This window comes from Mesoplodon densirostris, chromosome 5 (assembly GCF_025265405.1).
Source record: "Mesoplodon densirostris isolate mMesDen1 chromosome 5, mMesDen1 primary haplotype, whole genome shotgun sequence".
In the NCBI taxonomy this organism is placed as follows: domain Eukaryota; kingdom Metazoa; phylum Chordata; class Mammalia; order Artiodactyla; family Ziphiidae; genus Mesoplodon; species Mesoplodon densirostris.
Genome location: NC_082665.1, coordinates 122,875,759 through 122,890,019, shown reverse-complemented (window position 1 = coordinate 122,890,019; position 14,261 = coordinate 122,875,759). Strand labels below are relative to the sequence as shown.

General features: G+C 49.9%; 1 protein-coding gene across 1 annotated transcript in view; it reads right to left on the bottom strand.

Annotated features, from left to right (window-relative positions):
- The window catches only part of GALNT15 (polypeptide N-acetylgalactosaminyltransferase 15), a 37,797-nt gene extending 32,532 nt beyond the window's left edge, over positions 1–5,265 (bottom strand). The window contains exon 1 of the mRNA XM_060099464.1: positions 4,015–5,265. Within this exon, the coding sequence (XP_059955447.1) occupies positions 4,015–4,694 (680 nt within the window). The 5' untranslated portion in view covers positions 4,695–5,265. The remainder of the gene's footprint in view (positions 1–4,014) is intronic.
- Positions 5,266–14,261: the final 8,996 nt, after the last annotated feature.

Here is a 14,261-nt window from a genome sequence, read left to right as displayed (position 1 = left end):
AATTCAACCCCAGGTCCACTGTTCTACGGGTGTATGCTTTAGTCACAGTTGCAGGCATATAAACCAGGGAAACATGGGCCAAACGGTAAACACAAGTTATAAGTTGGCACAAGCAGGTAGCGTGCAGCCAGCTACAGCGGACCTGACATTTGTGTTTAAGTGTAAAACCCTGGGCCATGAAGGGGACTGTGTTCCTTTCTGCCTCTCTTCTCTATTCTCCAATCCCAGAACTACCTCCTCCATGGAAACTTCCAGAACCCTACTACCTCTCCACTTGCCATCTATACCAGTGGTTCCCCAAACTGTCTGGTATCAGCTTGTAAAAATTCAGATCGCTGGGTTCCAACTCAGAGCCACCGATAGTCTCTAGCGATGGAGTCTGAAAAATCTACGTTTTAAACAAACAATCTGCAGGAATCTAATATGCACATACGTTTGGGAACCAGTGATGTAGTCCCTTGCTGCTCAAAACTGTGGTCTCTGGACCATCAGTGCTGGGACCTGATAGAAATGTCACATCTGGGGCTGCACCCCTGGCCAACTACCAGCATACTCTGCATTTTCACAAGATGTCTGGGGCGATTTGCATACGTGTTGAAATTTGAGAAACAGGCTCTATGCAATCTGGTGGGCATAAAGAGTGTCCTCAGACACAAAGGGTAGGTGCTTAAGAGATGGCTGTTCTTTTATGCGTTGTATTTGGGCCCAGTTTTAAATCTAGAAAAATGGTACAGATGAACCTATTTGTAGGGCAGGAATAGAGACGGAGAGGTAGAGAACGGACATGTGGACACGATGGGGTTGGGGGAAGGGGAGGGTGGGATGAATTGGGAGATTAGGATTGAAATATATACACTACCATGCGTAAAATAGCTAGCTAGCAGGAACATGCTATAAAGCACAGGAAGCTCAGCTCGGTGCTCTGTGATGACCTAGATGGGTGGGATGGGGGGGAGGGAGGTCCAAGAGGGAGGGGATATATGTATGTATGTATGTATGTATATACATACAGCAGATTTCTGTACAGCAGAAACACAGCATCGTAAAGCAATTATACTCCAATAAAAAAAATTTTTTTTTAATAAATAGAGTGATGGGAGAAGGAGAGTCCTGGCACCCTGGAGGGAGGGTTGTGGCCTTACTTTGCAGAGAATCCCTTGTGCATCCTGGAGCCTGCCAGGAAGGGGCGGCGCCAGTGCCTGTGTGCTTCTGGGGGAGGGGAGTCTGGGGTCTCAGGTGGGGCACACAGGCTGCAGGGACAGGATGAGGCCAGAAGAGGGCGCCACATCCTGCCGGACAGAGCCAAGCTGTGGGCGGGGGACCTACCAGCCCGGTGAGCCTGGGACCGAGGGGTTACTGCGATGGGAGAGTCCCGGCAAACTGAGACTAGTTGGTCACCCTGGCTGGAAGAGGCACCCTCAGAAGTGGTGCACACACGCGCATGCACACATACACACGTGCACATCACATACATGACACAGTGTACCAACACATGCACACACATACACAACACTCACCCATGCACTTCACACCACAAGCATAACAGAGACAACACACTTGCAAAAGTACACACGCACCCCTTGCACAACACATTTATAACACACGGAGCACACACCACACAATGCACATGTGCAGCACACTCACAACAAATATGCATGTATGCAGACCACACAAACATGCCAAACAAGCCGTACATCACAGCACACACACATGCAGACATGCACACGTGCCCATCACGCCACGTGCACAACATACACAACATACACACATGAACCACACACACACAATACACCCATGCCCTTCACACCACTCACACAACGCATGGGTAAAACACACCACACACACAAGCATATCATACATATCACACATGTGCACACAGTCATGACACACGTACCACAAAAACATACAGCCCAAGCACCACATAACAACACACACAGGCACAATGCCATGTGCACAACATACATGATACGTGCACGTGTCACGCCATCACGATGCATACACACATGAACATTGACACATCAACAACACGCATGCACACATGAAAAGACACCACACAGCTTGCACCCGTGCACATCACATCACAGCCTACACAGGCACCAGGCACACGGGCACCACTAACACACTACACACAACAGACATGCACAGCATCCATTTGACACACGCACAACACAATGCACCCACACTTGCACGATGCGGACACACAGAGTCACACACACACACTCACAGCTTTGGGAGCCAGAGACTTTTTTTTTTTTTTTTTTTTTTTCTGTACGCGGGCCTCTCACTGCTGTGGCCTCTCCCGTTGCGGAGCACAGGCTCCGGACACACAGGCTCCGCGGCCATGGCTCGCGGGCCCAGCCGCTCCGCGGCACGCGGGATCTTCCGGGATCGGGGCACGAACCCGTGTCCCCTGCATCGGCAGGCGGACTCTCAACCACTGCGCCACCAGGGAAGCCCCTGGGAGCCAGAGACTTTTGATCGAGGCCGTGTGTCTGGTTGGTAAAACATCCTTGCTCCAGGCCAATGAAAAGATGTATCAAAAGAATTGGAAAATGATATATTGATTCATTCAGCAATCGTTTCTTTACTGTGTGCTGAGACTACAGGTTCACTGCATGGCAAGGGAAGCAGGCACTGAATAAACTGATACATCAATGACCATTTAGCTTCGGTTGTCATGAGTGTTACAATTTAAGGCTGCAGACAGCACAAACCTGTGATGAGGGGGCGGGGCCTGGATGGGTCTGGGAGTTGCCTGAAAAGAGCTGTTTCAGCCAAGACCTGGAGTCGGAGCATCAGGGCCGGGGCTTTGGTGACATGAGTGAGACTCTGAGGTACACAGTCTAAGGAGGCTTCACCCTCCAGGCAACTGCATCTGCACGCCCCTGAGGGCGAGAGGCTGAGTGGCCAGGTTCAGAGGAGCCCCATCAGGAGTCTGAGAAGTATGTGGTCCTGCTCCCAGCTGCTGCTTCACTCCAGTCCTCCCACCCAGAGGGCTGGAGGATGGGTTTGCTTCCCGGGAGACTCTGGGCTCTGGGAAGAGCAGTGCTTATAGGGAAAGGACCTAGTCATCCAACTACCCAGCTGCACTGCTCCTGGATGCTGGTAACGAGACCCCTCCTCTGCACCCGCCATGGTAATGGTGGGGAGGGCAGGGGGTCCAGGACGAGCCCACCATTTCCCTGGGCACAGCCTATGTCATCCTACTTCCCAGCTTACCTCCTGGGGGTGGGGGCACCCTGCCAGGTCAGGCTTCTTGAGTGCAGTGTTCTAGATCCTGGGTCCTGGACCTGTCCCCTTAGTTTCGCCAACTAAGGAAGGGGGCGTAGAGTGGGGGGCTCAGGCAATTTGGAGCAAATCCCTGCTTTGGCACCTACTAGCTGTGTGACTGTGGGTAAGTCACTTGGCTCCTCTGTGCCTCATTTTCATACGCATAAAATAGGCATGATTGTAGTGCTAGCACCCATCATTATAAGTTGTAAGGATTTTTGAGTCAATACATGAAAAGCTCTTTGATTAAAGTCAGGCACATGGCAAGAGCCACATAAAGGTTAGCTGCAATTGTTACCTTCATCCAAAATAAAAGTAAACCCAACAATCATACTATTAAAATGTGCTGGAACTGGAAGTGTCTTGGAGAACATCCACTCTAGGCCCCTCTGGGTTATAGAGATAAAGCTGTTTGACCTGACAATCCACAGAGACAGAAGGACTAGAACCCAGGACGGGAAGAGAAGGGACAAGGAAGGGTTCCTCCTCTTCTGTCTCTAGGACGGTGGTTCTCCCCTGGAGGGCTGGTTAAAGACAGATCGCTGGACCCCACCCAGGGTTTCTGCCTCTGCATCTCTAACACGTCCTCAGGGCATGCTGCTGCTGCCGCCGCCGCTGGTCCAGGGACCACACGTGGAGAAGCGCTGCCCCGAGGCAGTGGAAGCAGAATGCAGAACGTCTGCATCCCTGAGTTTGCTGGTTGCCCTCCAGGAACGGGGGAAGGGGAAGCAAGGGCCTACTTACAGCGGATGCCGTACCTCCGGCAGCGCCCTCTGCAGGGGGATGCGGGCACTGAGCGCCTCCTCCAGGCTGAGCGAGGTCAGTGCCTCTTCTTCAGATGCCCCCGCATCCTCCTCCTCGGCCGCCCAGTCCCTCTCTGGGGCGTCCTCGTCCGGCCTCCTGCTCAGCCGCTTGATGAGCTGGTAGCTGCCACCTCTCCTGCCCTGGCTCTGGTTCCCTCTCGCCCTGGGAGAGGCCACAGCCACCAGGAGCTGATCCTCCCGCAGCGAGATGAAGGGCGGCAAGCCCTCCAGAGGGCCGTATTCCTGGTCCTCGTCCTTGGACTCCAGCACCAATTCCTGGGGATTTTCCCCAAAGTCCAGGCGGTACCCGGCTTCGGGGCCGTGCTCGGCGACCTGAGGTGGGACAGCCTGGGGCAGGGTAGGCAGGGGAGGGTGCAGCACGGCCAGCATCAGCAACACACATCCCAGCAGCAGGAATTGCAGCCTGCAAGGTCCACGCCTGCATCGCTTCCTTAGCAGCATGTGGCTGGAACTTGCCAAACGCAACAGGTCATGTTCAAATTCACTGTTTCCTCCTGCTCCGGCTTCCTCCAAGCTGGCAGCAGAACCTGGCTTCCTGGGTCCACCTGGAAGGTTTTTTTGCCGGTCACTTAACCTGCTCCTTTTTTCCCCGGCTGACATTTGCCAGCAGGGTGTGTAAGACCGGCTTCCACTTACAATCAGAAAGCCACGGACCCAAGCAGCCCAGGTCCTCTCTGAGCGGACGTCTTTACTTGCCTTCCAAAAGCCCGTTCACAGGGACTTCAGACTGAACTGTTTGCGCCTCCCTCCACCCCAACCCTTTGATGCCCTTTTCCTCTTTGGGAAAAATAATGATTCCTTTCTGCTCAGGGGTCTAGTCCCACGTGTTTCGCTTCCCCCCCTTGCACGAATTGTCAGGCTGCTATGAGATGTCTGGGGGTAGCCGGTGGGTCCTCAGTCTGGCAAAGTTGACAGCCGTCCTCTTTTGGACCCTGCAAGTCGGGTCAGCTCAACAGATGTGAAGCCGGCAGCAGCCTAATTTCCTTTCACACATAGCTCCCCGCTCAGCCAGCCCGAGAAGCTCCGCCAGACGCCGCAGGCGTGCGCCTTGCTCATGGTCCTAACGCCCTCACTGTTCCCAGGCTTTGTGCAACCAGAGGAACACGACTCCGGGGAAAACAAACGCCGTCACCGCCAGGACCAAACCCAACAGGAACATCCCAGGAGTTCTGATTTGAATCTCCTTCACAGGAAGGCTTCTTTCCCCACCCAAAGGGGCGGGAAAGAGTATTCCCTCCTAACTTCCAGAAGGCTGTACCTGGGATGGAAATGCAGGGAGCTCACTGGCTATTTACACACTCAGCCTCCCACAGGTCTGAGGACCACCGTCCTCAACCTTCTGAAAAGGAGTGGAGCTGGGGGAGATGCTCTTGTCACAAGCCCCTCCTGCCCACAACAGCACCTGAATGCCTGCTCTGCACTGGCCTCTGAGCAGGTTGATGGGTGGGGGGGGGGGAGTGGGGGGGTGGGGGTGGGGTGGTGGGGGTGGGGGAGGGCTTGGCGGTCAGAAGAAGAGGGGCATGCTCCTTCAGTTGTAAATGTCCTTCGTTCAACCAGTGACTATTGATGAGCACCCACTATGTGCCAAAACTATCCTGGAGACTGGGGGTATAGCAACGAATAAAACAGCAAAATGTGTGGAACTTACATCCTAGTGGGAAAGACAAACAGACAGACAGATAATTAAAATATACAGTGGGAGGCACTTCCCTGGCGGCACAATGGTTAAGACGCCACACTCCCAATGCAGGGGGCCTGGGTTCGATCCCTGGTCAGGGAACTAGATCCCACATCCATGCCTCAACTAAGGAGCCTAAAAGCCACAACTAAGGAGGCTGCCTGCCGCAGCTAGGACCTGGTGCAACCAAATAAATAAATAAATATTTTGAAAATTAATAATAAAAAAATAAAATATACAGTGGGAGAGACAGTGATAAGGGCTAAGGAGAAAAATAAAGCAGGGAAGGGGGCTGGGGAACAGGGGCTGGCATTGACAATTGACACTGAGTGAGGGAAGGGCTCTCAGAAGCATTTGTGAACAAGGAGGACTGGGCAGCTCAGTGGGGTGAGCATTTGGGGCAGACAGCACAGCAGGTACAAAGGTCTTGAGACCAAGAGCATGCCTGGCCTTCTGAGGACCCGCAGAGGGCCCGTGTGGCTGGAACAGAGTGGGCAGGGTGGGAATGGAATGAGAGAGGCAAGAGGGGGGATTACTTAGGCCCTCGGGGGGCTAAGGTCGGGATTTTGGCTTTTCCTTTGAGTAAGATGAGAGCCCTTGGAGGGTTGTAAGCAGAAGACAGACACAGTCAACTCGGACGTTAACTGGTCCACTCTGGCTGCTATGCTGAGGTTAGACAGTCGGGGAGAACAGGGCAGAAGCAGGGAGACCAACTGAGGTGTTACTGCGGTGAGACATGATAAGGGCATCCCTGGAGGTGGCAGTGCTTGGCTTCTGAAAGTATTTTAAGGAAGAACCTATACGATTGGTTGGTGAATTAACGTCCAGTGTGAGAGAAAGATGAGTCAAGGATGATTACAAGTTTTTGGTCTGAGCAGTTGGAAGAATCAAGTTGCCGTCAAGGAGGATGGGGAAGCCTGGGAGCATGGAGAGGGCAGTGAAAGCAGTGGTTCCATTGGGGACACGCATAGTTGGAGATGGCGTTTCAACAGCCAAGGGGAGGGGAAGGGTGGGCAGCTGGATATATGGATACGTGGGGATATATGATAGCTGGAGGTCAGAGGACAGGTCTGGCCTGAAGATAAACAGCCAGACGCCAGCAGCACATAGATGATACCTGAAGATCCTGGAGGGAGTGAAGGAGACGGGAGAGAGGAGGGGAGCCAGCGAGTTCAGAGGCCTCAGGCGTCAGGTGGACCGGATTGATGGAGGGTGGGTAGCTGGCACCATGAGATGCCACCATCCTGATGTCTGAAGAGGAACCAGGAGTGGGGTGGGGAGGGCTGTCACTGCAGGGTTCCTGGATGAATTGCTCATTGTTTCTGACTTGATTTTAATCTTAAATTGTGAGCATAAACATCTCATGGGAAAAAAATGTTTTTCCTTTGGATTCAGTTGCTGCTTCCAGCCTGTGTGTGTGTGTGTGTGTGTGTGTGTGTTCACATTTGTTTTCCCTGAAGCCACTCAGAGTCAGAGGTGAAAGAGTAGGTCCTAAACGATTGTTTTGACAGCCCAGCACGGCGCCCAATGGACAGCTCATAGGAACTGCCAGATTGGACTGTATTTTCCATATCCCACATCAGGATGTGCTGGGGGGGTGGGAATTGTATGACTTCCAGGTTTAAGAGGCAGACGTTCTGGGAGATGGGGTTTAGAATGTAAGGACATCTGGGGGTTAACGAGGATGATAGGATGGAGAGTTTTGATTCCAGGAAGCTTTCGGAGACCTAAGGGTGCACAGCCTCCACCCTCGGGCAGAGCGCCCTCCTCCACCCTCTCGGGTAACACTGGCCTCCAACTTGCCAGCCTCATCCCACCTCAGGGCCTTTACCTGGCCTTCCTTCTGCTGGATGGCTCTTTCCCCAGAAGTCCAGCCATATGGCTCACTTCTCCACTTTGATGTCAACTCCAAGATCGCCTATTCAGGGAGAGCCCCCCACCCACCTCTTCCCATCAGAACCCCTCCTTCCACATGTGGCATTGTTTGTCTGCTTCCCCTCTGCTTTCTCCGTGTCTCCATGGCTCTTCTCAATACTCGATGAGTAACATCCTCATCCGTGTCACTTCTTGATCTGTTTCTATTCATTTTCCTCCTCATTACGGGTCACCTTTCACTGGTTCTTTGCACGCCTAGTCATTTTCAATTTGACGCCAGATGCTGTGAATTTTATCTTGTTGGATATTGGATATGTTCGTATTTCTATAAATATTGTTGAGCTTTTTTTCTGGAAGGTCAAATGGTCTGATCTTTGAGCAGTCTTTAGCTAAGGGCCAATTTTCCCCCACTTACTGAAGCAAGACCTTCTGAGTACTCGGCCTGACGCCCCATGAATGGCGCGTTTCCACTCTTGCCGCTGACTATTCCCCGCCCTGTGTGAGCTCTGAGGACTCTTCCCTCTGCTCCTTTGGGTGGTTCTTTCTCTGGCCTTGAGTTGTTTACCCACAGGCATGTTCTGATCAGAACTCCTGTGAAGACTTGGGATCCTTGCCCATCTCCAGAGCTCTCTGTGTGTAGCTCTCTGCTCCCCAGGTCTCTGCTTTGCATGCTCTAACCCCCTTGGCCTCCTCAGTCTCCCAGTTCTATCTCCTCAAGCCAGGGCCACACCCTGCTCCACCTGGGATCCCCTTCCTACACTGTAGCCTGGAAATGGTCTCCAGGCAACACACTCACAGGTCTCACCTCATTTGTTTCCCCTCTCTCAGGGATCACTCTCCCTGTTATCTAACTGACAATTCCTGAAACTATTGTTTTATATTTCTTCCAGGGTTTTTAGTTGCCTCTGAATTACTTGAGGAGGAAAGCACTTCTGTGATGTTGTCTTCATTTGGAGTCCCCTAGTAGCGGGCTCTGGGGTGTAGTTGATCCTGATGCGTTCTGGTTTTGTGAATTTGCCTACTTGCTACAATTTATTTGTAACCTTGAAATTAATACTTGTGTCACTTTCACAATCATTGGTGGACGAGTGCAGAGTGGCAAAAATGTTGACTTATGTGATGTGCACATTCCCAGCTAAGGTCACACAGGTGACACTCTGACCTTGTTCCAGCTCTCGTATTATAAACAAGTATCCTGTTCTATCTAGTGCTATGTTTACACATTTTTTGTGCTTTGTGTTGGTGATTTTGCTGCTTAAAATGGCCCCCAAGCCTAGTGCTGAAGTGCTGTCTAGGGTCGTAAGCGCAGAAGGCTGTGATGAGCCTTACGGGGAAAATGCATGTGTTAGATGAGCTTCTTTCCAGCGTAACTTCTAGTGCTGTTGGCCGTGAGTTCAATGTTAATGAATCCACAGTATATATTAAGGTGTCTTTGAACATAAACATATAAAACAAGGTTATGTATTGATTGGTTGACCAGAAGACCAGGGAGCAGTGGTTCTGTATTTGCTAATTCAGTATTCATAGCAACTTTGTAGAACATCACTCCTACGAAGTCTTGTTACTGTATAAAAAAACTGAACAAGTAGTTTATTCATGGAGGGGAGGGGGAAGAGAGATAGGGAAGGGAAGGCAGTCTTTGAAGAGCATGTCATCAGGACAGCTATTACTGTGGGTACCTAGAGCTTAATATCATTGGGGTTGTTTGGGAGCCACAGTAGAGCATGCCTCAGGGTTGGGGTATTTATGCACCAACCCCCCATCAGCCGAGGTCTGCTGGGGAGGGGCACTCAGGGCATGCTGGGGAGCAGACAGAGGCACTGAATGCCAAAGGAAGTCCTCAGGCAGAGAGGTACAGACACTGGTGATTGAAGTCCAGCCTCGGTTTCTACTACAGTGGGAGAGGATCCAAGCATCTGCTGCAGATGGCATGGCCAGGGCTTGTAAACTCAGACGCCTCCAGAAGCCAGGCAGGTAATATAAGCAAGAGCAGTAGGCTGAGGGGGACTGCAGGAGCCGAGAGTTTCTCTCCCTGTCTAACAAGAAGAGCTGTTCCTCAGCTATGGCCAATTTTTGCCATGCAGGAAAATAGGCCGAGACTTGCCAAATCTTCTGGTTTTTCAAGAAAAGTGGGAAATTCAGATTTTTTTAAATGTGAAATCCTAAATTTGTAAAAGCTGGCAGTGAATTTAAAAACCTTCAAATACACCGTGAAGGCCAAACAAAACATGGCGGCAGGCCAACTTCAGCCCACGGACCACCAGTCTGCAATCTCTCTGATAGAAGGTGTGCAAAACCCCACCTGTTGGGTATGAGCCTGGAGAAAATGGATCGTCATCTCCTGTGCATGCTAAGCCTTCTGGGAGTGCCAAGAGATGCCTAGAAGTCTGCCCTGACATCCACGTGGCTAGGTGTCCCTGTAGTCTGTCCGGTGAGCTCACCTCACTCTCCTGCTTCGAGGTTTATTAGAAGTCCAAGGACCACCATTCCTTGTGGCTACAGGAGCTCTCCAGCGATTTCTTGTCACTGTTTTGGCATTTTTCCCCCCGTGAGAAATTAGCTGAGCCTCCTGGGCTATTCGTCTGGCATCTGCTCATCTGCACAGCCGGTCAGCCCACTCCATCACTAAGAACAGGGCTGCCTGCCCAGCCTTCCACCTGCACACAGACTAGAGATTGTCAGAGGAGCTTGCAAGTCGAATGGTAGTGTGTGGGGAAACAGGGCCCAGGGAATTGGCCACCATCTGGCATTTTCTGCAACACAGAGGGAGGGAGAAGCCAATGGCTGTGCTCCCAGGGAATGGCAGCGCACCTGGCAGCCAGGGGTCAGGAGTCAGCCAGGGAAACAGATCCACCAAGAGACATAAATGGGAGATACATGACTTGTTACAGAGATATGATCTCACATCATCGTGGGAGCTGGCAAGCGGTCTCTGCAAAGCTGGTGGCTTCACATCTGATGCTGAAGCCTGAAGTCCACAAGACAGGCAGCTACGAAGGAAAGATAGATACAAAGTGGGGGAAATCAAGACCAAGCTGGAACCCCAGTGTGAGGTGGACTAAAACCCATGTCCATCCTTGCTGCCTCTATGTAAGTGGTATGAGTATCCTGCAGAAGCCAGGGTCCTTTGGTCTGGAGCTAAACGCAGACCCCTGGCCCAGACACAGGAGCAGAACAGCTGAAGGAGGATTCAGGGCAAGTCCTACCGCTTCCGGCCAATGAGGTGAGTCAGCAGATCAGCAACATTGTGTAGTATGAGCTACATAATGTCTGTTGCTTCCCTTCTGCCCTTCCAGATTTCCCAAGAGTCACTCTTGTGCCCCACTGTGGAGATACTAGAACAGCTCTGTCTTCACTTCTGGGGGTGCCTGAGTGTCTGACTTTTGATGTATGACCAAGATAAAGGCAATGGGATATGTGGTATGCTGTCTGAGGTCTGAAACTCTCCGGGCAAACCTCAGGGTTATCTTCTTTACTGGCGATTTGCAATGGCCTCCCCAGTTTGAGAAGCCTGGCTGGATGACTTAAAGAGCCCCTTGGCTGGCTGTGTCCTCTCCTTACTCACACCCACCAATAAATCCTACTTTCCTGTAAAAGCCACCTGGCTCTTTTCAGTGAGTTCTCCTAAAGCCAAGGTTCCTCACACAGATCTTGGCTGTTGAATCCAGAGATTCAGTGTGGTCTCTGTGGACAAATGTTGGGCCCCGATGCACAAATTCTGTCTCTCAGAAACTACACTGTTCCCCTGCATTCTCTTTCTCTCCCTCCACTGGATCTTTCGCCTTTAAATAAAAGTCTTAACATAAGTATACTCTGTGGAGTCTGGAGAATCCATTCAAATATCTGAACTGGGGAAAACAATATAACCAACCCCACTGAAAATGTGTAAAAATGAGCATTCTGGGAAATGTAGATCAGTCTAGCTAATTGATACATCATGAAGTCATCAAAATGTCCATGGGCTTCAGTGCTCTGTGGTCACTATCTTGGTATAGGGAAGTTTGCTCTTGGTGTCAGGAACAAGCTTGGCAGACCTAGGTCTTTCCAAAGAAATCATTCCACAGCTGCCCGGGGAACCAGAACAAAACCAGAACAAACCAGACAAATTCTAAGAGGAAACAAGACTTGTTGATTTCTTAAGATCCTCCCTTCTTGTGATTCTACAGCTAAAACCTTATGTGGGTTCTTGCTAGTTTTCCAATGCTAACAGAAAGAGAATGCAGAAGGGAAGGTCTGATTCCTTTTGGGAAGGATGCTCTAGAAAGATCCAGGAAGACATAGATGAGAAAACTAGAACTGCCAAGAGTGAGTTACAACATGGCAGATTTGGGCTCCATCAACGGGAGGACTTTATAACATTTAGTGTAAATGTCCAATAGCTGAAGGGATTGCCTTGTGAGGAACTGAGCCCAACTTTTTGACTTGTTAGCTTTAGGCAGAGATTTAATAACATCCTTCCTTCCTCCTTCTCTCCCTCCCCCCTCCCTCCCTTCCTTTCTTCTTCCTTCTTTTCTTCCTTCCTTCCATGCATCTGTCCATCCAGTAAATTTTCTCTGAATGAAATCAGTCTACCAACATTTATTGACTACCTATTATATGCCGGGTGCTGTGTTGGGTTCTGGAATCACAGCCCAACAGGGAAGGCAGCTGGGGTTATTGACCACCTGCTGTGTGCTGGGCACTGCTTGAGGTGCTAGAGATTAGAACCTAGGATAGAAGGCAGTCTGAGACTGGTGTTGAGATTCTTCCATTCTAAGCCATGACTCTTAAGTGGATCCCCCAATTTGTGAGTCCCAGTCTGGTTGGTACTACCAGCCATGATTCCCTGACTCATAGTGACCCACAGGGCTTCTGTTGCCACTAAGACTGTTTTGGTTTGGCTGGGTCCAGTGGGGCTGGGATGTTCTGGTCTGTGACCTCATAGTTTATTATCATTTTTCAAAGCTTCTTCCTCCCTTCTGTAGGCTGGACCAGAACCAGAGACAACAGGGTGGCTATGTGAAATAAACTCCAGCCAGCATTACTATCATCTTGAGCACCCAAACAATGGGTCACATGCCTACAGCTCGTGACTTCTTGGCAGCTTGGCTGAGCCTGAGCTCTTCCATTTTTATATGCCATTTGAGATGGGAAGGCATTGGAAATGGCTGATCTGTGAACGTTTACAGTGTAAAATCCATGCAGATAGAGAGGAGATGAATTTATGAGTAGTCCAATCTTAGCCCTCAGGGAAAGACTAGGAAATACATTTAGCCTGACATTTAAAGATCTGATGTGATCCAGATGCTGTCAGTTTAGCACCCAACTCTCCCCAAACACTGTGAAAGACCTGATAGGGGAGGGTGTCGTGTGGTAGGACACGTGGGTGGAGGAAGGCCATGAGGACAACAGTTCCCAAGATGGTGGCTGGGCTTTACCCCTTGGATATGCCCTGTGCTGTGTCCCAATTTGCAAGGGTGGGACTATCTCTAAAGGAGCCTTTTGAAAACCTTGTGCAATCTCTTTGCAAAACATGACATGATCCCTGAGAAAGAGAGTGTATACAAAGCTGGAGATGGCTCTTGACAAAAGTGTTTTGCTAATAAGCAAGAGTGGGGCAGATAGAAATGTAGGCCTTTGCTGGCTGTAGAGGGAAGGCAGGGCTGGATTCCTGACAGAGAACTCTCGTGGTCTGTGGGAACCTCCATCAGGACTCGTGTTCAGTTATGTGTTCAGAAGGCTGCTAATGCAGATGGTTGGAGGCATAGATGCCCCAGGCAACTCTGCAATGCTTGGAGGATGGACGTCTTCATGAATGTACCTTGAATATTGAATAGATTGGAGGTAGGGCTTGGAGGAAGTCTATGAAGTTTGTCTTAAGAAGTTAGAACTGAATTTTTTTAATACTTTATTTTTTAAAAATTTTATTGAAATATAGTTGATTTACAAAGTTGTACTAGTTTCAGATGTACAGCATAATGGTTCAGTTATACATATATATAAATATATATATTCTTATCCATTATAGGTTATTATAAGATATTGAATGTAGTTCCCTGTGCTATACAGTAGGTCCTTGTTGGTTATCTGTTTTATATATAATAGTGTATACATTTCTATCTCAAACTCCTAATTTATCCCTCTGCCTTAGAACTGAAGGTAACGCACCTGATTCTGGGGTGGTCACAGGTGTGATGGACGTTGGATCCCAGTCCAAATTCTGCAACTTATTCTCTGTGTGAACTTGGACAAGTCCCTATATATTCATGGAAGGAAAGGGCTGGATTAAATGTTCTCCAGAGATTTTTCAGCACTATGGTGGAAACTGAACATGCATTATAAAATGGAGATTGTGCCTGAGCCATTTACACAGAATCTCCCAATAGTCACACAGCTGGAGGAAAATGAAGAAACCTTAAATATCCCACCCAGCCTCCCTGCCTTCTGAGCAAAAGCATTCTTGGAATAACCAACTTCCTGGCCTCTACAAATATAACCCCACAGAGAACCAAGTCATCAGCCACAAAGAGCTTTACTTCAGGTGTTTAAGACTACCCTGCATTCCCAATAAAAAGGCCCACGCTCTTGGCTCAAAACATTGCTGCAAGTTTTAAGTGACATTTGCATAGTGATTT